General features: G+C 34.5%; 2 protein-coding genes and 1 non-coding gene across 3 annotated transcripts; 2 read left to right on the top strand and 1 right to left on the bottom strand.

Annotated features, from left to right (window-relative positions):
• The first annotated feature begins 4,972 nt into the window (after positions 1-4,972).
• Positions 4,973-5,045, top strand: TRNAR-CCG (transfer RNA arginine (anticodon CCG)). Its single transcript has one exon. It is a non-coding gene; the product is annotated as a tRNA-Arg (tRNA).
• An 11,856-nt stretch (positions 5,046-16,901) lies between these two features.
• LOC131167109 (dolichyl-diphosphooligosaccharide--protein glycosyltransferase subunit 4A-like) lies at positions 16,902-17,269 on the top strand. Its single transcript, XM_058125923.1, has one exon. The coding sequence runs from the start codon at positions 16,902-16,904 to the stop codon at positions 17,013-17,015; it is 114 nt and encodes a 37-aa protein (XP_057981906.1). The 3' UTR covers positions 17,016-17,269.
• Positions 17,270-21,315: 4,046 nt separating this feature from the next.
• On the bottom strand, positions 21,316-22,926 carry LOC131166323 (CASP-like protein 4C1). Its single transcript, XM_058124770.1, has 2 exons — positions 22,208-22,926; positions 21,316-21,946 (listed from the first exon to the last, which is right to left on the bottom strand). The coding sequence occupies exons 1-2, from the start codon at positions 22,441-22,443 to the stop codon at positions 21,589-21,591; spliced, it is 594 nt and encodes a 197-aa protein (XP_057980753.1). The 5' UTR covers positions 22,444-22,926; the 3' UTR covers positions 21,316-21,588.
• Between the last annotated feature and the right edge of the window lie 2,316 nt (positions 22,927-25,242).

Genomic DNA, 25,242 nt, shown 5'->3' with positions numbered 1-25,242 from the left:
CGTGGTGGTGTCCAATCGCCCATTTCGCTTAAAATTTAGAAAAAATTGAGATAAGAATGAGAATTTGGCTTATCCCACGAGATATGCCCACGTTACCCCTATGACAAATCTACTTTGATAGATATGTCGGTGGTGAAGAATGGAGTTCAGTGGTATCTTCGGATTTTCAATTGGACGAGAATTGATCGCAAAATTGTAGAAAGAAGAGGAGTGGAGAGTGAGAGAATATATTTAATTTTTCTTTCTCTTTCTCTCTCTTTCTTTCCTTCTTGTTCTGTTCTGTGCGCGAGAATTTTTTTCTCTTCTTTCCTTTTGTTTTGTTCAGTAGAAAACTTAAACACTAAGTTTTTTTTTTTTCTTTTCTTTCCTTTCCTTTATCCTTTCTTTAACCTTATCATATACTTATATATATAAAATTAAATATACATATATATATATATATATCCACAATCCTCAAATTTCTTAATTTAATTAATTTTTTAATAATAATTAATTAATTAATAATAATAATAATTTTTTAATTAATAACTTTTTATTATTTATTTATTTATTTATTTTTTTGGGTCTTTACAGTTCAATTTGCCAGTCGACTGAGTGAACATAGTTCATTTAGGTCAGTCGGCTGAATTGTTTTAACTTTTCAAAAACTTTCATTTTTAAGACTTTGATCCTTTGTTGTTTGAAAAACTAAAATGTGACTTTTAAAAATTATTTTCAAGATTTTCAAAAATTTGGTCTCTAAGTCTATATGGCATCCTAAAGAGGTTCATATATTTTAAGAGATATTCAAATATGAAGTACTTACATAAAGACTTTTTAAGACTTTAACATTCTAAATACTTAAGTCTTCATGCTTGCTTTGACTCCATCTTGTCTTCAAGTTTTAATATATTTTGAGTTTTCTCTTTAATATTCATGCTCTTATAATCTTTAAACTTTAATAAATCATCTTGGAATCCATGCTTTTAAGTTTCTTTTTTATTATTATTTTTTTTTTATTTTAAGACTTCAATGGATCCTTATAAACACTTGACCTTACTTTCTCATAATTAAGTTCTAAAATGTCATCACTTAACCAAATATGTTAAGTTCTTCTTATTTGTTATAATCAAAACAAAATTTTAAATCTTGTAAGGCCAACATTTTCCCCTTGATTCACAATTTATTTTGGATGAATGATTGAGTGGGTCGTCTCTCCAATGCTAAAGTGTTTGATCTTCTATTGAATGATGTACAAGCTTCCCTTTCTCCAGCATTTGTGCAAATTTTTTTTTTATAGAAATATAAATTATGTAAGTTTATTATTATTTTTATTGTAAATATTTTTAAGCTATCCATGAGGTGAAAATTGTGGTTGCAATTTGTAAGAATAATATTTTTTTCTCAAGTTCTCAATAATTTTTTTTTCTCAAGATACATATTTTTGTTTATAAATAATTTTTTATATTTTATATTTTTTTTATTCAATGGTTTGCCAAACAACTTGAATTATCACCCTAGTCAAGTTCAATCAAGCTTTGAATTTGGTTCAAAAATTCAAAACTATATTCAGCATTCTACACTTAATGTTTAGTTTTATCAAATGCCCCTGAAATTTTGTTAGTTCATTTGAATGGCTGAAAATTGTAGGAGCACAAGTTTCATTCCATAAAAAGGCTAAGTTTGAAAGTTACTTGACTCCCAAAAGAGTTCCGACTTAGATGAATGAAGAAACAATCTAATTTTTGAATGACAACAAACCATAGCAGAATAAGTTTCATTCAATCAAAAGGCTAAGTTCGGAAGTTCCTTGGCTCCCAAAAGAGTTATACCTTATAGGTAAATGAAAAATCAATTTGATTTATTTTGTATCTTTTACTCAAAGACAAAATGGGTCAAATGATCATTGGATGCACGGAAAATATCTAAGATGGATTAGTCATGTGTCACTAAGGCTAGCAGCTATACCAACAAGGACAAAAGGACATGTGTTTTGATTCATGTTGAAAGCATTAAATCAAAGGAAGATGACTAAAGCAGGGGACAAAGGTATTTTAAATGTTGTAAACATTTAAAATAGAGTCGAGCAATTGAAAGCATCCATCTACATCACACCAAAGAGTAGAAATTTAAGGATTTTTTGGATTTGAGTAATGGTTGTCCTCATTATTGAGTCCATAAAGTTTATAAATCCAATTTCTAAAGGATATAAGCTTGTTGGGGTGGCCATATAATACTCTCAAATGGTCTCATTTCTCATAATTGAAATATCAAAAGTTAAAACCAGAGTAGTTAACAATAATGACATCACTATTTTTAATTATAATTTAAAATGGAAATGAAGTTGGTAACGGTGTAGACCTTGCATATTATAATATTCTCAGAAGTGAAGGCGGGAATGAGTTTCATGAGCTTGTACATAGGATAAAATTATACGAGAAACAATTTCATAAGCTTCATTATATTATTATAATACTTTCCCCTTCATTATAACAATTATTATTTGCTTGTTGGTAGTGTTGATCACCTATGAATCAACTAGGACTCATATCTCAGACATGCTTACGTTGAGCAGGTAACAATAATAATTAAATCATCAATCATCAAAATGAAAAAAAATATAGGGATTTTATCAAATAACATCTACATATACAATTTTGAGCAATTTTTAATTGACTCATAGCATGGGTTGGGGAAAAAATCCAATTAGAAATTAACAAAATTGATTCCTATTTTCATTACTTTTTACTTGTCATAACCAATAAACAATGGCAAATTATCAATTATCATATTGGCAAATGAGGGTCACAGGTATAGAAAATCATATTTCAGTAGAATAGTAATCTAAAAATTTAGAGCAAAAAATATGATAATAATAAGATAAATAATTAATAGAGTGCAAAATGGTTGAAATTTGATGATTTTGTAAGGGCAAGAAATCCTACTCTAGGAACTTGTAATGCTCAACGGATGCATCATGAAAAGAAGAAATTTTACTTTTATCTGAGTGTTATACAGGCTTTTCATATATGGATTGAAGAAATTAAAGGTTGGGAAGGACATTTTATTTATAGAGACAAAAACTTGATAGAAGAGTTAAGAATTTAAGACTACATTTAGCTTAATTGGGGAAATTGAAAATTGCATACAAATAAATTTCAATTAAATTTTGTTGCAAATTGAGCACATATTCACCATCAGAAGCAACTAAGGTAATTCAACTAACCTATATATTACTCTTGTGGAGACAAAGAAAAGTTGATGTTTTCTAGTGGCTTAAGATTGTGATCACCATTGGTTTTCCCCAATAGTAGGTACCATATGAGCCTATTTATAGGCATATAAACAAAATGATCATCCATACCATGGGCAAACACATATACCACCTGAAATGTTTGGACTTCCATTGTTGATGTTTAGGCTACCACACTATGCATAAGGCCGAGAGCGGAAGTTGAAGGGTTTTGTGATAGTTACAATTGGAAATTGATTTGGAAAATAGATGGCCATTGAAATTTGTAGAGGCAAGTGAACCGAACATTCAAACTTGAGTTTAGGGGTATAAGTAGAATTTTCATTTTGAATGAATGTATAGTAAAGAGTAAGTTTGGAATGTTATATTTTGTCACTTAAAGGACTATCATTTTTTTCCCTTTAGAATTTTAGGAGTAGTTTAATTTAACAAAAATAATATGTCATTTCGCATAAATATTTTTTTAAAATTATTTAAAATCTAATATATGAATGAGTGTCATTTTTTTAATTTTAATCTTCTCAACTATTGATAGCATAATTATTTAGTAAATTAAAAGACAATCACATAAATCAAAGTTTAAAATATAGCATTAATAGTATTTTTTTTAAGTATATGTAAGTAATAATTTTTATTTCATTTTTCAATTTTAATTTCCTGTTTGGTGCTTTTTTTTTCAAAAATATCAAATTTATTCTCATAACTACCTATTATTGTTCCAAAAATATCCTGTAACTATCCATAAGTATCCCAAAATGCCCCTATAATTAAATCATATTTATTTTTTATAATTATTCAAAACTAACTTTTAATCAACAAACATTTAATTTTTTTAAAAAACATACACACACAAAGAAAAACTAGTCATGGGCACACATTATGTGTGTGCTCTACAATTCTATATTTTTTCATTTTTTTTAAATTTTTTTAAAAAATAAGAATTAAAAATATAAGGACATTTTGATATAATTATGATTAATTTTATGAATATTTTAAAATAATTATAAGAATAAATTTGATAAATTATAGGATTATTTTGAGGTGATTATGAGTAATTATGAGCTATTTTAAGATAACATAGATGAATATAAAAATATTTTTTTAAAAAAATAATAACAAAGAGTATTTAGAGATAAAGATAGTTTTTGTTTTACATTTTTTCAAAAAAATTTTAAACGGGCCTTTAAAAATTTTTAAATGAGGTAAAAAGTAATGAAAACTTGAATCAACTGAAAAGCAAAGTAGAATAGGACCCTCTATTGCGACTCCGCCCCAATTTAAGGAATAGAGAGGGCCGCAATTACGACTTACGAAGCGAAACACTAAATTTCTTAAGCCCTGAGGTCGTCAACGTCAACGAAGTTGATCAGCAAGCAGAAAAGGTTTCTGCCTCGTTGATCTGCTTGCACTTTGGCGTTTCGTGAACGATCACCAGAAAGGTATGTTGATGATGCATTCTTCTTCTTCTTCTTCTTCTTCTTCTTAGTTACATTGATTTGTGATCGCAGAGCAGATTTTAGAGGTTTTATTTGTATTTATATTTTTTGTTATTTCTTTTTCCCGGGCAGAGCAGATTGGAGATACTGTTATTGAGTAGTGCCATCTTGATCAGTTATTTAAGATCCTTTCGTTTTCTTTGTTGTTGCGTGCAAAACCCTAGTGATTTTGTATGTTTGTCATTTTAATTTGGTGCTCAGAGAACACGAACATGTATGTGAAGGTTTGACATCTAGCGCACCCGATCGCATAGCGGAGTGGATATCGCGTTAGACTCCGGATCTAAAGGTCGTGGGTTCGAATCCCACTGCGATCGTCATCCTATTTATTTATTTTTTATTTACGGTCTGTTTTCTGCAAAAACCAAAAGGCGCTTCTGGTGAATGCATATTATTTCATCATGTGCTTGTTTTAATTTTTACACTGTGTTTGGTAGGAAGGAAGGGGAATTGAGGAAACTGGAAAATGTGGAAAGAAAAAGGCAATCTATACTGTTGCAATTTTCTTCCCGACCATTTTAACTGGGAAGGAGTAGAGAGTTCTATCTACTACCCTCTCTTAGTTTTCAGTCCTGCAAAATAAGGGTAAAGAAAATTTCAGATTATCCTTTTTCTGTCTACCACCCTTTTTCTCCGTTTCTTTCCTGCCAAATGCAGTGTTAAGTTTCAATAGCCATGAATTTGAAATAGCATTCTGAACTTATTTACAAGTCCAACAGGGGAGCCAAGCTAGTAATCTGTGGGGAGTAGATAAGATCACGTTAGACACTGAACAATAAAAGGCAATGATTTTAGAGTTGTAGCATTTTGGTTACCGCAAGAGACTGGACATCGTAGGATCAAAATATCCTATTAGAATGTTACATGAACTTGCAGTTGTCTTGGAAAGGAAATTTGGGCTTGCCATGTGTTACTCAAGGGCTGCACCCATTATAGTCATGTGTGCTATTCACGGGAGTAGATGTGAGTCTAATGGTGAGTCTGGATTGGTTCCTTTTGTCCTTTACTTCTTGGTAGAGGAATGAAGCCCAAGTCTACATCTAAATTACTCATGCCATGTGTTATGCAAGGGCTACACCTGTTACGGGCTGTGCTGCTCCCGGGAGTAGGTATGAGTGTAGGATATGATCAGTCTAGATTGGTACCTACAAGTAAAGGACCTGTCCTTTACTTCTTGGTAGAGTAGTTAAGCCAAAATCTACTTCCAAATTATCCATACCATGTGTTACTGTAGAGAATGAGAATGAATCAATTTTATATTCAATTGTGTATTCTTTACATACTCGGGTCCCTATTTAACATGTACACAGAGAATAAAACATGGAAAAACAGAAGAGGACACAACTTGTAGTTGAGATGTGTAGTTTAGCTTTGGTGGGGGTCTCAATTTGTAGTCTTTGGCTTGTGGCAAGATCTCATGGTAGGTGGCAGTGGCTCACCTACCATGGTTAGGTGGTTGTCATTCACCAACCGTGGTTGTTGTTCACACTACTGGCCGTCATTCACCAACCGTTCCCGTCATTCACACTGCTGGCCGTCATTCCACACTCTCCCTCAAGTTGGATCATAGATATTGATCATGTCCAACTTGCAAATAAACTCTTCAAAGCTAGATCTCTGTAATGTCTTAGTGAAAATATTTGTTAATTGTTCTCTTGTAAGGATATAGGTCATGCAAATTGTCCCCTTCTTAATTTTGTCCTTTATAAAATGTTTGTCTACTTTTATATGTTTAGTCCTGTCGTGCTGAACAGGATTATGAGAATACTAATGGTGGCTTTATTGTCGCAATAGAGTTTGATGGGGGAGCTCTACTGTGATGTGTAGTTCTTCCAAAAGTTTTTATAACCACAACCATTCACACATCTCTTGTGCAACAACTCTGAATTCACCTCGGCACTACTTCTGGCTACCACACTTTGCTTCTTACTCCTCCATGTTTCTGGATTTCCCCAAATATAGGTATAGTAGCCGGTAGTAGACCTTGTATCTTCTGCTGATCCTGTCCAATCCGCATCTATGTAGATCTCTACCTTCTTACTATCACCTTTCTTGAAGAATAATCCTCGCCCTGGAGAGCCTTTTAGATATCTGAGAATCTTATATACTGCTTCTAGGTGACTCTCCTTTGGTGAGTGCATGTGTTGACTGACCACACTTACAGAGAAAGCAATGCCAGGTCTAGTGTGAGAGAGGTAGATCAATCTACCTACTAGTCTCTGATATCTCTCTCTATCCACAGGCTTTCCAATGTCTTCCGTTCTTTTTACTGCCTCAATAGGAGTATCGCTTGGTTTACAACCAAGCATGCCTGTCTCGGTCAAAAGGTCAAGTACATACTTTCTCTGGGAGACACTAATTCCCTTCCTTGATTTGGTGACCTCCATTCATAGGAAATGTCACATTTGACCCAAGTCTTTTACCTCAAACTTTGTGGCTAAGATCTTCTTCAATCTCTCCATCTCTCCCGTGTCATCTCCAGTGAGAATGATGTCATCGGCGTACACAATTAGGATGATCCTTATTCCCTCATTGGACTGTTTGAAGAACATAGTGTGATCTGACTGCCCTTGTCGGTATCCTTGATTCTTTATCACTTTTGCAAATCTATTTCTACCTCTCATGTGTCAAACCATGTATATTTCCATTGTGTTTCAAGACTGTAATCACCACTCATGAAAAGGTAGTAATAGGATCAATTTGACGATAGGATGGAGAAAGTTGTGAGATGGTTATCTCCCATTGGATTAGAGATGTTACTAGTGATGTGATTTGGTTTTAATTTACAAGCTTCAAAAGACAAATAGAAAGGCCAAAAGGAATGTGGATTGTGAGATGCTTAGAAATAATGTCATTTGAGGAATAGTTTGCTGTCAAGGCATTTAGTGAAAATGGAATCAAATCTATGTAGTAGATAGCACGACTTTAGATGTGATATCCAAAAAAGACATTTAAACAATGAATTTATATTTGTATTATCTTGGTTAACATGAGAATGATGCCACATTGGATTTAAATTTCTTAATTTGACAATGTGAAAATGTTATAGGAATTTGCATATGTCTTGGAAAAGATCTTATTTGGGTTTACCATTTGTAACTCAAGTGTTGCGTACCCATTAGTGTCATGCACTATTCATGGGAGTACATATGAGCTTATCACATGGTGAGTCTAGATTGGTTCCAAGGACTAAAATTTTGATTTCGATGGAAATTCCGAGGGTTATCAATTTATGGAAGAAACATCAGAAATTTGTAAGAAATTATGGAAATTTTGAGTGAAACTTTGGGAAATATTAAAATAAATTATGTGAACAATTTATAAAACAAAATGAAAAACCTAAAAATTTCCCCCTTTTATTTCCCAATTTTCTTTTGGAATTTTGAAATTTTGGCAAAAATGTTGCAAAATGGAAATTGAAGCCTGATTTCCTTTCGAACCCTCCTAGAAATCTGAAAATTTTGCCAAAATTTTTGAAATTTGAGACTCTGATGTTCTTTCGTAAAGCATTGAAACCAAAAAACAGATCTATATCCATCTTGGTAAAGGATAGGTCCTTTATGATGCTATGGTTTGCTATTCTTTGGGTGCTATGGATCAAAAGGAATGAAGGACTTTCAATGATAAGTATGCTTCTTAGTTGCTTTGGATAGTGTCGTGTTCTTAGCCTCATTTGCGTTTTTTCTCTTGGTATTTTTTGGGGGTATTTCTTTTGGTTATTTGCAACATTATTGGAGTATGAAATTGATGTTCAAAAGGGTGTGTTGTCTTTTATTTTTAGGATAGCTTTCCTCCCCATTTGTAACCTCTTATGAATATATATTTTTTTTTTCATTCAAAAAAATTAATCTAAATCTTCCCTTATTGGTGGTAAAAGTTGGCTTCATGTGCCCCATACTAGACAAGGATATTCTTTTGAAGACGGTAGCATGTCAGTTTAAAGAGTTGAATGCCTCCATCCTTGCAGGTCAACCTTTGTACAGGCTGTGATACATGATCTTGCTCACTTATATTTGTCTGTCCTTTACATCAAGGGAAAATTGCACTTGAGTTTTTTTTTCTTTTGTGATTTGATTGTGAATGAACTGTTGCTATATATTTAGGACAAAGTCTTATGTTATATGTATGCAATGGTTGATAAGATTTGTGCTGAGGCAAGTGTAAATCTTCAGTTAGTCTATGGAGATATACTTTTGAGTTAGCAGTTGATGACAGTTTTGGATTAGAAGTATGCATGAAATATATGAAGAAATTTTGAAAATTGATGTTAGAGATATGTGCTCAGTAGTTTGTTCATTTATTTTTGTGTTAATAATGGTCCGAAATGGAGGAACAAATCATGGGCAGGGAATGGATACTGTGCATAAATGCTTTCAAACCAGTAATGGTGGCATGCTTTTAGTTCAAATTTTTGGTACTTGGAAAATAGAAGTATTGAACATTTTGTTCTCCTTTTGACAACCTTATGAATAGAAAGGGGAAAATGTGCTCAAGCAACCTGCTAATGATAATGAAGAAGGGACCTATCTAAGCCCTATCGTTGTAAAGCTACAGCTCGCACTAAACACCCTTCTATTATATTAGTAAAGGGCGCAAGTTTTATTCTATTAGTAAAGGGCATCTAGGCTTTACTAATAGAATATAGAGGGCTTTTCTGGCTTGTTGCTTTCTTTGCATGCTTGAGCAGATTAGTAGAAAAAAAAAAAGTGAAACCTGAGTTTTCAATAAAGGGTGCCCTATCTATAGTAAGGGCTTTAGCCTTCTTGCTCGTGGGAGCTTTAGAAAGATTGCCGCTCACGCAGGTGCTCACGTATTTTGGCTTCCCTAAAAGCAAATATTTTGAAGTTGGTAAAATCGAATGTAAGAAAATGGGATAATATCTTGAGGATAGGTTTGGATAGTCATAGGATGGTTTGTTTATCTGCTGCAAGACTAGTGAGAATACTGCGAATGGAGGACAATAGGAATGTTGGAAGGAATGTGAGCTGAGATTCTGAGAAAAAACACATGATGGCCTCTCATGTATAATTTCAGATAGAGAGGCTTTGTAGCAATCAAATGGATGTATAGATGATACTACCTTTTATTTTTATTTTACTTTATTTTTATGTTTTGTTTTGTTCGGGGGGTGGGGTGGGGTGGGGTGGGGTGGGGGATGAACTGCAGGTGGAATAGGGGAATGTATTGTTAGAACGTTGGCCACCACCCTGACTTTCTGTCAACAAAGTGAAGGAAAATGGTAGGAGGAAAAGTGATTGGTTACTTGAATTAATGAGTAAGCTTCTTTCTAACCATTTGGCACCCTCTTTTTGAAGGGATAATTTGGAAGGAGCAGAAAGGTCCATTTTCATTTGTTTTCTTTTGTCAATTTTCAATCCTAGAAAACAAAGGAAAAGGAAGTTTCCACTCTCCTTTTCCTTCCAGTCCCTTTCTCCTTCCCTTTCTCTCTAATAAAACACAAAGTTAGCCATGATTTTGAAATAACAGTCTCTAGTATCTTCTAGGTTGATAAGATCATTTTGGACTCCAACACAAATTTTTTTTTAAAAATAAAATAAATCAATGATTTAAGATGTGTGGAGCATTTTTGTCACTGCAAGAGAATGGTGTCTTTTTTTATATTTATTCTGCAAATTTAGGTTGAATAGGTCATAGACGTGACAATTATGTGTGAAAGTTTGGATTTTGGATTGATAACAGTTCCACTGTTTGAGAGTTGCTTTGAGTTGTATCTCTTTGTACATTGACTTGGGCATCAAAAAATTTCTTGAGTTTATCTTGTGAAAATGCTATGTGAACTTGTGTTTGTCCTGGAAAGGAGAGAATATTGTTCATGAAATAAATTTGTTTTTTAATTATAAAGCGAAGTATAGAAACAGTGATGGTTGAATTTATCGTATCTTGCAAGTGCCACACCAATTATTGATATATGTAAAGTGGAAGAATGCTTTGAGAATGTGTTGTGTGATTGTAGAATGTGATCATAATTTAAAGGAAAGTTTGACAGGGCAGTTATGAAGCCCACCATGCTATATGTGGATTAGGATGCTGGGCAACTAAGAAATAACATATTCGAAAAGTGAAAGTGGGTGAAATCACCTTGCTAAGGTGGATGAGTGGTATAATATTAAAGGATAAATTAAGGAATGAATGTATTTGTAGTAAGTTAGGCATAATACTAGTAGAAGATAAGATAAGGAAAGCGTGACTTAGTTAGATGGTTTGTGTTGGGGATGTGGCTCATATTCTGAGTAAAACGCATGTACCGGGGAAAGCATTGTAAAGCGAGGAACCAAGAGAGAGATGCAGGGTGCAGTCATTAAAGGTAAACCGTTGACGGTTTTAGGCAGTAGTTGCGAGGTATTTCTTTTTGCTCCAAACCAACTGTTTTAGTCGGCTCAAGTAATGGATTTTCGAATCCAAGATCAGTATATTGGGCTAATCAGAGGGATTTTCTCTGGCTGATTGTTACAGAAGTGTTTTAGATCAACTATAGGTCTTCTATACGCATTAAATTGTTATATAAACATTATTATGTAACCTAGAAAAATTAAGCTTCAAGTAAGCTTCAAAGTTTGGTGTAAGCTTCATTGATAGTGAAAAGAGTTGTTGCTCCTGTGGACGTAGACAAATTGCCGAACCACTTAAATTCTTGTATTTTGATTATTGCTTTCATTGATTCTCATTGTTGAGTAATTGCTATGCTCTTATAGTTCATCATCAAGTACTTGCTTGCTTGTTCCATTGATTATTTCAAAGGAGAGTTTGTGTGAGGTCTTTTGCTGCCTACATTCGGCACCGACAATTGGTTTCTGAGGGCTGATTGTTGTGAACAACAATCGGTATCAGACCTGGGTGATTATTGGGGTGTTGCACAACAATTGGTATCAAAGCTATTAGTTCTCAATGGCTGGGATTTCTTTTGTAAGGTTCGAGGTTGGTAAGTTTGATGGAATGGGGAACTTTGGGCTGTGGCAGAGGAGGTTGAAGGACTTGCTGGTGCAGCAAGGGATGGTGAAGGGTCTATATGGAAAGAAGTCGGAAAGCATGGACTATGCAATTTGGAATGAGCTAGAAGCGAAGATTGTGTCCACTATCAGGTTATCTTTGGCTGATGACATGTTGTATCACGTCATGGATGAAGACTTGTTGCCAGCGATTTGGCTAAAACTAGAGCGTTGGTACATGTCCAAGTCCTTAACGAACAAGTTGTGTCTTAAGAAAAAGTTATATTGGCTTAAGATGGCGTAGGGTTCAGACTTGACTCAACACATCAACACATTTAATCAGATCATTAGTGATTTGGGGTGAGTTGATGTGAAGTTCGAGGAAGAGGACATAGCGTTGATGCTGTTGAATTCCTTACCTACATCGCCTATGTACAAGAATTTGGTTACTACGCTGACTTGGGAGAAAGAAATCCTAGAGTTGGAGGACATCACGAGTGCATTGCTGGGGTTCCATCAAAGGAAAAAGGCCAGCGATAAGGGTTCACATGGTGAAGGGCTTGTGGCGAAGGGTAATCAAGATTGTGGGAGAGGCAAGTCCTTGAGTGGATCGAGTGGTAATAAAACTCAGTCCTGGAGGAGGAAGGACATTCACTGTTTTAAGTCAGGACACTAGGGCACATAAAATTGGAGTGTCCACAGTGGGAGAAGGGAAAGGCAAAAGCTCAAAAGGATTCGTCAAGATTCACGAATGTAGTGGAAGGAGATTCGAGGAGCAGTGATTATGAGGTGCTTTCTGTTTCATCAGGTTCAGAACGCCTCACGAGTTCTTGGATCCTAGACTTGGGAAGTTCTTTTCACATGACGCCCAACAAAGCCTGGTTCACTACTTACAGTTTGGTGATTCCTGATTTCGTTCTGATGGGAAATGGTGCAGTCTGCAAAGTTGTCGGAATGGGGGATATCAGGATCAAGATGTATGATGGTGTGGTAAGGACGCTGTATGGGGTAAGACATGTACCTGATCTACGGAAGAACGTGATATCATTGGGTGCTTTGGATTGTAACGGGTATAATTACGAGTCTAAAGACGGGATGATGATGGTGTGTGATGGCGTATTGATGGTGATGAAGGGACAGAGGATAGTAGAGAATCTTTATACATTGTAGGGTAACACAATTGTAGGTGGAGCAGTCAAGTAATACCATTTTATGTAATGCAACCACACACAAAATGGTGGGTATTCTTAACTGCATTGTTACGGGTATTTGGGAACCGATGAAGGCAGCATCACGGGTTGGACATGGGTATTTCGTGAGGATATCACGAAAGATTTGGGGGTATCTAATGTGACATGAGTTGGAGATGCTTGCCAGGTATAACTTGTGGCTGAGGTGGAGTACCAGACCAAGAGAGTTCTGAGTACACGAGTGTTCAAGGAGTTTTGTGAACACGATGTGGTGTATGTAGGGCTTGCAAGGAACTTCTTGGTGCAGTCAGCGAGTATGGCTTGTTTTTCGGTTAATCGATCGCCAAAGGTATCACTAGATGGGAGAGTTGCAGAAGAAGCTTGGGTTGGTTATGTGGTAGACTTTGGAGGTCCAGTTATGCACGTTTCTAGTGAGGTGAGATCTAGGCTTGGTGTTATGTCCGAACAGTGCATCTTTCTGGTATATAAGAAAGATGGGTTCAAGTTTGATGATCCAATGACAAACAAGGTGGCGATTGGTGGAGACATGACTTTACGTGTTAAAGCCATGGGACAACATACTCAGGTAGATGAAGAGAAACAGGTGCCAGAAAGCTGCAGTAACAGCAATGAGCATGTTGTGCAAATGGAGTTGGAGACTCAGGGCAAGAGTGTAGGGAGTTCTAACTCAGGAGACTTACAGTATCACATGATAAACTAGACAGAAAGGAGATTGTGATGTAGGTGGAGTTTCAGACTCAAGTGTTGAGATGACATTGGTTATAATACAGGGAGTTCCATCTTTGGAGACTAGTAGGATTACAATGGGTTCAAAGGCACTATCTGGTCACCACCAAAGTGTGATATGATGTCTTATGCAACCATTATTACTAGGAAGGATCCTACTACATTTCAGAAGGCAATGCACGGTCAGAAGAAGGATAGATGGACAGGTGTTGTGGTGGAGGAGATGAAGGTACTATATAAGAATCAGACAGAGGGGTTGGCGGTGCTCCCAAAAAGGGAGAGGGAGGTAGGTTGCAAGTGGGCAAGTATTCTGTGATTTTATGCGAGTGACATGCCGATTGCTGGGAAGGTTCCGACTGAGGTATGTCAGTCGGGGACTCTGTTGAGAAAGGAAGTTGACATGAAAGGGTGTTGCCAATAGTGTTTTTGGGTTGGAGATTCGCAAGGTTAAAGTTACAGGGAGATTGAGATTATCTCGTGGTGATTTTGTAGTCATAGCTGCAGGGAGATTGGTGTTATCTCAAGGCGGCTGTATGAACAAAACTACACAACGATTGTGGTTATCTTAAGGTGGTTTTGGGAATCAGGTGTTGGAAAGGTTTAGTATAGTTAATGTTAAATCGGTCTTCGGTACACCGTTGACGAATTTAAGTAAACAGTCTACCGCTTAGTACTCAAGGACGAATGATGATGTTCGGGTTGTGTCAAAGGTTTCCTACGCTAGTACAGTTGTTGTACTTCAACGGGCAACAGAGGGATCCTTCAGTTGTGAGATTCGTAAATGGAGGCTACTCTAGGGACTTGGATGATAGGAGGCTTACAACGGGGTACGTTGTGGGAAAGCCTAATTGTTGGAAGTCTAGGGTACAATCTCAGGGTGCGCCAGTTAAAATTGGATCGGAGTTCTTGGTAGAGGCAAAGGCTGCCAATGTGGTTTTTTTGTTCAAAGGATCGTTCAAGGAGCTGGGTGTTCAATTAGGTGGAGTTCCTGTTACCACAGTCAAGTTCAAGTGTTGCTTAGATTTGGTTTACTCTCTAAGTGTTAAGAGGAGAGGCGGGTCCCAATCTACTGGCTCGGGTGGAGCAGTGGGGGGATTTTGCTTTCATATTTCTCCTAATTGGTGAATATTCGCCAAGGTGGAGATTGTTGGGAATGTGGCTCATATTTTGAGTGGAACACATGTACTGGGAAAGCGCCGTGAAGCGAGGGACCAAGAGAGAGATGTAGGGTGCAGCCATTGAAGGCAAATTGTCGACGGTTTGGGGTGTAGCCGTTGACAATTTTAGGCAATAGCTGCAAGATGTTTCTTTCTGCTCCAAACTATCGACGATTTCAGTCAGCGCAAGTAACGGATTTTCGAATCCGAGATGAGTAGATTGGGCTAATTGGAGGAATTTTCTGCGGGGGATTGCTAAGTAAGTGTTTTAGATCATCTATAGGTATTCTGTATTATTATGTAACCCTAGAGAGATTAAGCTTCAACTAAGTTTCAAAGCTTGGTGTAAGCTTCATTGATAGTGAAAAGAGGTGTTGCTCCCTTGGACGTAGGCAGATTGTTGAACCACATGAATTTTTGTGTTTGATTATTGCTTTCATTGATTCTCCTTGTTGAGTGATTGCTAGGTTCGTATAGTTTATCATCGAGTGCTTGCTTGTGGGCTTGTTCCATTGATTGTTTCAAAGGAGAGTTTGTGTGAGGTCTTCCGCTATGCACACTCGGCGCTGACAATTGGTTTCTGAGGGCTGATTGTTGAGAACAACAATCGGTATTAGACCTGGGTGATTGTTGGCGTGTTGCACAACAGTTTGGGTATTTGAAACATAGGTCAAGTAGTGCACTAGTGAGGAGGAGCGAGCTAGTTGGTGTTAGTGGTACTAGAAGAGGAAGGGGTAGACCTAAAATATCTTAAAATGAGGTAGCGAGGAAGGATTTAACAGCCTTCAAGCTAGTGGAAGGAAATGCCCTTGGTTGCACGAATTGGTGGAAAGGGATTCATGTAAATGACCCAACATAGTGCAAATTGGTGGAAGTTGGTGTAACACAGGCGAGACCAGATTGGTTCCTTTAGGTTAAAGGATGTGTTTTTTACTCAAAAAAGGATTGAAGCCAATATCGACATCTTGATTACTCGCTATTAGGGGTGTAGTTGGTTAGACATTGCCAACACTCAAGAAGGAGATTCTTTTGAGGCTGAGAGCAGGAAACATATAATGGGGCTGAAGCCCAGGATCACACAAGTACACTGTTTACATCAAGGAAACGTCACTGGTGTTCTTTTTTCTTTGATTTCAAAGGAACTGTCCCAACATATTTAGGATGTGATGTTGCTCATTAGTTAAAAAATTGATGCGGGACTACTAGTGTTTTTAGTGGTCATTTTTAGTCCTTGAGAGTCTATAGTGGCCGCTGCGCTTTTATTTATTTATTTATTTATTTTTGTTTTCCATTGGGTACTAAATGGGGCTTATGCCCGAAGAAAGAAAGCAAAACTATGCAAAAACAAGGAAAAACAACCCAACAGCATCTTCTAGCAATAGTGCCCTACCCTAACGGATTATTAAGGAGAGACCACAGTACGCTTACCATCAAGAACCCTGTTTGCAGTCCACTCTGTACGCCAATTCCCTTCCCTAAAAATATATTGCACCTTCACATCTCAGTCACCTCAAATATGCAATTGAATTTCAAGAACAATAGCTTTATTAGAATCTGAATCTGTTTCTGGACAATTTTCCTTTACCAATTGCATACCTTCGTTGATAGTAAGAACAGTGCTTTTATTCAAATTGTTTTCAGCCAAAAAGCAAATATTAGTGAAAATGAAAAAATGAAAATGTTGATGGAAACAAGTGAGAATAAGAGAAGGATAGAATAAAATCTGAGTGCACTGAGAACAAGATGGGGATAGCATCGCTAGGATTTTTTTATCTTTCTGGGGGTTGGAAACAATATTCGAGGACAGGTAAAGGAGAAAAGTCATAAAATAGCATGGTTGTCAGTACTGCAATGTACAATAGGGATGCCAAAGGAACCTGGGTTTGGAATGTTGTGGAAGACATGATAACCTGCAAGATATATTTGAGATGAGACATTTGGCAACGACGAATGTGTTGCTGACTTGCTGGTGCTATAAATAGTAATAAAGCATCGACTTCCCTTCCCCCCCTCCTCCCCCTTTTGGGGGTTGGGTTGTTTAGAAAGCACAAAATTCAGTGAACTAATGTTTTTCTTGTTTTGGTTATGGCCTCTGATTTTAATATGGTAGGGTTTTCTTGGTGCTGATGCAGATGTTTGATGATGAAGACCTCGGCTTTTGCGCCAATTTGCTTGGCATCTTTATATTTGTTTTGGTAATTGCTTACCATTATGTTGTGGCTGACCCAAAATATGAAGGCAACTGAGAACCTTTGTTGAAATGATTGTGCAGAGGTGCTTGGTCTTGCAAGAATTAATGGAAACTAATATCATGTCATGTTATGGATCTCATCAGATGGTAGCGTGATGTAATTGCAAATGTTGATTTGGAATTTGTGTTTATTTTGAAGTTTGCTTAAAGTTCCTTATGCTTTTCTTCCAATAGAGAATTACTCTCAAATGCTAAGCTTTAAAGGGTGTGCTTGGAGACAAGTAGAATAAGATGAGAATTTAATAAAAATTGTATGGCAGTATAATAAAAGTAGAATAAGATGAGATGAGAATTTAAAAGCTTGGAATAAAAGTAGAATAAGATGAGAATTTAATAAAAATTGTATGGCAGTATAATAATTTAGCGAAGAAGCGAAGAAAGGTAAGTGTAAAAATTTTGGTGTTCCTTTTAACCATGAAAATGGGAATTGATGTTCATTTTCCCTTCTATTTTTCTTTTCTATTAATCAGCATAAAAAATGAAAAAAAAAAAAATTTAGTAAGACTTAAAAAAAAAAAGAAAAATTAAATATAAATTATGTGCAATATTAAAACTTTGGTCATAGATTTGTGGTATTTTTTTTCACCTTTTTTAATAATCAAATATGCAAATATGGATTCTTTGATATTTTTCTTTCTTTTCTCTAATATTTTTCAAATTTCAAATAGAGCAATAATGAAATTTGAAAAAAGAAAATTATTTTAAAAAAATAAATGTCAAATGTTTTAAGCATTTTTTTTATTGTCATTTAATAATTTAACCATATATAGTGTATTCTTATGGATAGACCTTTTTTAGCCGTACATAATCTTTAGGTTTAGGAGGGTCTTTGAAGTGTTCTCCAGAATTTTATTTCGTTGAGGATTGAATTGAATTTGGGCTGTCCTAAAAGAGGCCTCCGCAAAGGCATATCAGCACCTGTTTTGAACATTAAAATTGCTCAAATTTTCTAGGTAAAACTTCCCAGAATTTCTTGTTAAACAAAAGTCCATTGAATTGGATTTTTTATTCAATTAAACTAGGCCGTATAGGTTCGTTGGGCTAAGTCTGGGTTCAGTCCAAATGTACTAGGTTCAATTTGGGTAACTTGCAGTGAATTGGGTCTGAAACCAAACTAACAACTTAGGAATGGGCTTGACTCGATGGGCTGAAGCTCAGCTTGGGCTTTAATTAAAATCCAATCGAGGGTTTGGACTTTAAATTTTCTTGGGCTAAACCTGACTTAATTTAGGGGGCTTGAGTTTGAATTGGACTTGAATTTGAACTGTCTTGGGCCTAATAACTCAAATATTTTTTTTTTCTTAATTTTTAATATTTTTCTTGATTTTTTATTATTTTTTTCTAATTTTTTAAAACTAAAAATTAATCAAAAACTAAAAATAAATTAAATAAATTAAAACTAGCTGTTTGGAAAATAGACCGATTTGAATTGAGTTCATCTGTTGGTTGGGTTTAGTGGGTCACATGTCAATCCACAGTGGTGACACGTGATTCACTTTAATATTATTATTTTTTAAAATTCACTATAGGAGAGTGACGTCAGCATGACGTCAGAGATTTTGGATTAGTGGGTCGATCCAGTCCAATGGGTCACGGGTTGTGGGTCAATGGATCTTGTCAATTCGGATCCACTTTAATGGGTCAGGTCAAGAGATCTGATCCAAATAATAAGTCAACTAGTTGGATCAAAAATTTCAATTTAAACAAGCTTTTTTCATTTTAAACCACTGAATTTCCATGCAATTTAAAAGCCAAATTAAATAGAAAAATTAAACGAACCAACCTTAATCTTCAACTCCTCCATTCTTCAAATTCAATGTCACTCCTTCTAGCTCTCCTTTGATTCTATCTACAATCCTCAAAGTCCAAATTCTAACTTTTCAAATCTTCAAAACTTCTGAATTCTGCCGCTCTTCAATTCTCTAGCAATTTCCTGAAATTTTGAATTCACTCTCGATCAGAACTCTCTGTTTTTCTTACAAAAATTGTCTGAATGACTTCCTCTCTATAATTCTCTATATGAATGTGTGTATGTGAATTTGCTACTGTGATTGTTTGTGAGATTCGATTTTAGTCTCTCTGTGTCTTCTCATCCTTAGAAAGCATTTATTTGTAAGCTTGGGGAAACAATCAACTTAATATTGATTGGTTAATCAACACTAAATTTATCAATCAGTATTTAACTCAATTTCCTACATTTCTCACATGTTTGTTTGCTAATTTTTTTTTTTTTTGCAAGTTTGAATTTTGGAGCTTGAAGATGTCGGCCCACCTTTTATTTATTTTTTTATCTTCTCAGCCTTTTGTTTCTTTAATTTCCAATGTACAAATTCATTTCTTTTTTTTTTCCCCTTCATTAGTAAAATAAAATTTGTTAAATTTTATTATATAAGTCCAGACAAATTGAGGTGTCTACAAGATGTTCTCAATCTCAATTAGAGTAATAAAATTAAATAAGGGAGGTTATTGATATGACTATTTCTTCAACCCCTTTTATGTGGGTGTAGGAATGTAAGTGGATGCCGGTGAATGTCCCGCTCCGATCTAACCCTATACAGAGTTTTTAAACGAATTCAAGGTCGTAATTAGGATGAATTGATTGGCATGGGACAATAAGTAGAAAATGTATTTTTTTCAACTCAAAATTCGCCCTACCCCAAATATAAATAAATAAATTTATGTATATATGTATTTATGCATGTATGTATATGTATATGCAAACATAAATGTGTCTACATGTATGTGTATAAATTTTCATTCAATTATTCATAACTTCTTTTTTTTTTTTTGAAGAGATGGTATTAAAGACATTTTGAACACTCAACTAATCCATAGGATAATAAATCTACTCTATCCTTCTCAATGTACTTTTTTTTTTTTTCTAGAAAAAAGGATTTTATGTGTAACTATACTAAAATTAAGGCGAATTATGTTATTTTAATAATACAAAGATGCAAATTTTATTTTTGAAAAATTGTATATTTTTTTTATAATAGTTGGTATTGCGGATTTAGGCCTATGTCCCGAGTGAATTCAGGGCGGTAGGGGGATAAGTATTTTTTGGCGACGTAAATTCGGTATTCTAAGAATAAGAATTATTATTGAAATTCGGTAAGAATAAGAATTATTATTGTACTATGATCAAAATAATAAATCACGTAATTAAACCAAAAAGGTTATGCTTATTATAAAGCATGTAACTTATTTTTCAATCATAAAATAGTAAAGCTGATTTTAATTTACGTCGAAACAAATTACTTTTACAGGCGCTTCAAAAATTTGAATCACATCTTGTATTAAGGGAAACAGGAAGGGGATGTATTAAGGGAGGAGTGGAATAAAAATTATATGGGAATATAATAATTTATGAGAAAGTCACAAACATAAATTATATTTTATTACATCTAATACAAAATAGGATACGACTATACATACATTTTTAAGGAAAAATTTAGAAATAATTAATTATAATCTATTTTATATAATAGGCAAATAAAAAAAATTTAAATTTAAATTTGTTTTATTCATGAATAATAAATCGGATATAAATAGTTTTTTTAAAGCTATTAAATTCTTATACTATGTTTATTTTGTTAAAATGATCATTTTCTTGAACAACTTTAATAAAATTGTGATTGCTTCTATGTATTTTGAAAAATAAAGTGAATATTGAAAATTTGAAATCTAAGTTGAGAGGAATTTGAGATGTTCCGGTAAATTAGGAAATATGACCCCGAATAAGAACTTGCAGTGGTGTCTAGAAGCATAAAAAATTCGTACTCGCAAACTTATCTTAGAGAAATTATATAGGTACCTCCCCCTCTACCATAATTATAATGAGTCATTCTTTGATATTAATAAATGTAGGAACAAGTTGCCACAGGTATGACATTAAGGAAATAGGTAGGTACACGGACGCATGGAGGGTCTATATAATTTCTCATTATCTATGTTTGAAGAGATTTTAGATTTAAATATATATTTAATTAAATTTATATTAAAATTTATTTAAATCTATTTAAATTTAAATTTAAAATCTGAAATTGGATTTGGAATTCTGATATTTAAATTTACCAACCAGACAAAATTTAATAAAAAAATTATGTTAAATTTATCAATATTCAAACAAATTCTAATCGAAGATTCACAATCCCAACTACCATTCATAGTTAGTTGCGTCATGCCTGAACCATTCCTATTATGTTTATGCGAAGTTAAATTGTATATAACATAAATCATACTAGATTTTATGTAACTCAATATCAATTTGCCGAATGTGCAAATACTAAAAACAATTATTCTAACAATAACCCTTCTTTTTAAAAAATAAAAATTAGTAAGTCATTGAAAGAATAAATACACACACAAACTTCACCCTCTCTCGTATGCACATCCACATCAAATACAGCACCAAAAACGAAAACAAAAACAAAAACAAAAACAGCATCCCTAAAAACATTGAATCTTGAAGACAAAACAGAGGGGTTAGGAGTACGGCGCTGGATAGAAAAAATGGAAACCATCACTCGGCTCTACCCAAATATTCCTCCACCTAAAATTTGCCTAGTCTACAGATGAAAACGAGAGCCGTTGATGAGGAAGCTGACGACCCTGAAACCGGAGATGAGGGAGGAGAGCCCCAGGAACAGGAATCCCGCGAATCCCATGGCGATCGAGATTTCCGACTGCACGCAGAAGGCGCCGGATTCTGAGCAGATGTCGTTGTCCCTCAGCGTCCTGGCCAGCGCCGTCCCCGCCGCGCCAGCCGCCAGCAGCAGGTATGCGAACACCTGGTCGTGACCGAAGTCGAACCACACCTGCAGCGCCTCCGGGAACACCGTCGCGCCCCGGGATAGCTCCCACACCGATGCCCCCATTTCGAACATCGAGTACGCCGCCACTATTGCATTCGCAGCCAGTACGAACCTGTGAAAAAAAAAAAAAAAAGTAAGATTTTTTAGGTTCAGTAAAATTTCTTTTGATGGTGGTGTTTGGGAAAAAATCAGCTAGATTAAGTAGTGGTGTTAGGTTTATAAATAAATTGTTTGATGGAGAGATTAGTGATTAGATCCTTAACGAGGAGAAGAATAGGCTGGAAAATTTGAATTTTATTTTAATTTTTTATTTCTATGGATTTTCTCGGGAACCAAACGGGGGAATTGGAGGGGGAAGGGAGAGAAGACTGACCTGAAGGCGTCGTAATCGTACCAGCGGGGGGAATCGGCGTCGCGGGAGTTGGTGAGCATGAAGACGGCGGAGGTGAGGGTGAAGCAGAAGGCGGCGAGGCGGAATACGAGAATGAGGGTGTTGAATCGGCGGAGCTTCTGGAGGGTCACGGTGGATTGGAAATGAGGAGGCGTGGAGGCTATTCGGGGGTGGGGGGACGGAGACTCGCCGTTCCGGAGCGACTGGGGAGACCGCATCGTCGTGGGAAACGCAGAGAGAGATGGCGATGAGAGAGAGAAGTCATGAGAGAAAAGGGGTCAGCAGAAGAAGAGAACAAATCAAAACTTTATTCTGAAGGATTGTGAGCTCATGGAGCTGGATATGGTTTCAGATTGTGTCACGAGAAGCGGCGAGTCTCCGACGAGAGAGAGAGAGAGAGAGAGAGAGAGAGAGAGAGAGAGAGAGAGAGCGAGCTGGTGGGAAGAAGAGGGAAGGGTAGAGAAATGGAGGCTGGAAAAAGGGCAGGAGGGGTGGGGGTGTTTAATAAGGAGAAGAAGGGACGGAAGCTTTTTGTCCTCTTTACTTTTTTCTCCTTTCTTTCTTTCTTGTTGCGTGACCATGCCTTTTCATTTCAAAATTGTTCTTGCTTTTTGGGGTGCCAGAGGATGCCTTTTCCTTTCCACGCTCCCCTTGGAGCGTGAGCTGCACTTTCTCATTAATCACTTTTACTTTGGGCAAGTTTTTGTTGAATTTTCACTGGCTTTTCATAGATTTTTCATTTGGGTTGTATGTTGAAAACCGCAGCACCCCATTTACTCCCTCTATTTTTAAAAATTATCACAGAATTTAATTTTATGGACAAAATAAATCTTCTGCTAGTTGAATAGTTGAGTTTAATAAAAAAATTAAATTTTATTCTTATTAAAAAAATTTATCTTTCCACTCAATTTTGATGAGATAAATTAAGAAAATAACATTAATTTAATAAATTAAGTTTAACAAAATTAGTCATTTAATTTGAGTATATTTTAAAAAGTAAACTTAATAGTGAATTCAACACCCAATGATAAAGTCGGGTCAATCAATTGACATGAGTATAACAACATATTAAATTATTTTAAAAATATATATATATATATATATAATAAATGAATGATAATTTAGAAAAAAACACTTAAATAATTATGTTGTTTCAAAATATTTGTTGTATATATTTTTGAAAATTAAATGACAATATATCTTTACAAAATAGAATATAGTTTAAAAAATTGGCTTGAATTGGATGCTTTCTTGAATTGTGATTTACTTTTTGAGTCCCATTTATCATATTTAATAACATAAAATTTATACTAGATTTCATCAAATTCACATAAATTTAAAATCAAGACTTGAATTCAAGTTTATAAATGCAGGGTTAATGAATTCAGGCACAATTCTTTTCTTTTCTTTTTTTCTCTTTTTCTAAGAAAATAGTGTCCAAAGCCCATTGGAGAGTTGGATATATATAATGTGCCTAATATTTTCTTATTCACCATCACCCTACCATATTTGAGATTAATGACAATTTTTTTTTTAAATCTAAATGAAATCAATAAACATTTTTTTCCATTTGTAGAAAAGTAAATTTTCTTTAAGCACAAAAGTGGTGATTTATTGATGGATTTTAGTTGTTATCTTATTTGCATGTTACTTTTTTTTTTTTTAATCATGGTGTCGAAATATTAAATAAATAAATTAACATAATTTCCAAACATAGTCAATTAGAATTCTAAAAAAATTGCATTTAATGTATGTATACTAATTATTAGTTTGCATCATTATTAAAATGGTTGAGGAAAAAAAAATATTATTTCACATTTGTAAATAAGATTTTGAGCGCACGAGCCTCATAAAATTTGTTCTTTTCGCATCATTAGCATGGTTTTTACAAAGGGTAAGATACTTTTTTTCCGTCTAATAGCCATATGGGGGTAAAGTATTTCTTATATTTTTGTAAACAAAAAATGAGACAACCCTTCAAACCTCGTAATTATCATCCCCTTCCCACTCCAAACAATGTTCGAGCAATTGACACTACTATATAAGAAAAAAAAATTAGATAAGCATAAAAAATGTACACATTATATTATTATATTAAAAATATTCTTCATTTAATGTAATAAATGATTATATTTAAAATGAACACATTTTTTTTATCTATGTATTTATAGGATAAAGCATAATAAGCTTGGTTAATTCTTATAACTCAAATTTGGTGCAGTCAATGTGAGAAAATGAGATAGGGCAACGACCATGTTGGCATGAGTTGGTCATCCTCAGCTCCTATAGGCATTTTTTAGGTTAATGCTCTAATAATGATAACAACTTAAATCATCCTTATCTATTAATGTCCGTCCAGTTCCACATCGTCTCTCTGAACAGTTCCAAAATCAGTATAAGATTCTCTTCACTCTCTCTCTTTAACACCTAGGTTTTGAAGATAAGTTCTCTAACATTGTCATTTTGTAAGTAGGAAGATAAATATGAAATAAAATAATAATCAAGCTCAAATTAAATTTTATTCAATCTAATTCTATCTTGCAAAATTAATATTCTAGAACAAACACACTATAAAAATATATATTATTTTAGCATAGTATCTTAATAAGCATCATGAAATATTTATTAGCAATTAATAAAAAAAAAAAAAAGGAAAATGAATATTAAGAACTTTTAAGACAATCACAGCTAGAGTGCATTTGATGGCATTTAAGTTGATGTGTTGGAATATTAAATATATGAGACTTAACTTAAACTTAATCAATTTTATTAAAGACGAAGTAATAGTAATTAATATATATTAGAATATTATATATATATATATATAAATTATATGATATAAAAACAATATAATCTTATTAAATTTCATTGAACTTGTAAATATTATTATAAGACTCAAAATCAAGTTGTCAATTAATTTAAATGGCACTCTCTTATTCAAACTTTGAATAAAATCAAATTATATAAAATAGTCCAAGATTTAATCTGTTTATATTGTGTGTAAAACATTTACACTT

Source organism: Malania oleifera, chromosome 10 (assembly GCF_029873635.1).
Source record: "Malania oleifera isolate guangnan ecotype guangnan chromosome 10, ASM2987363v1, whole genome shotgun sequence".
In the NCBI taxonomy this organism is placed as follows: domain Eukaryota; kingdom Viridiplantae; phylum Streptophyta; class Magnoliopsida; order Santalales; family Ximeniaceae; genus Malania; species Malania oleifera.
Note: the sequence above shows the minus strand (reverse complement) of the source record. Positions and strands in the feature narration are given on the sequence as shown.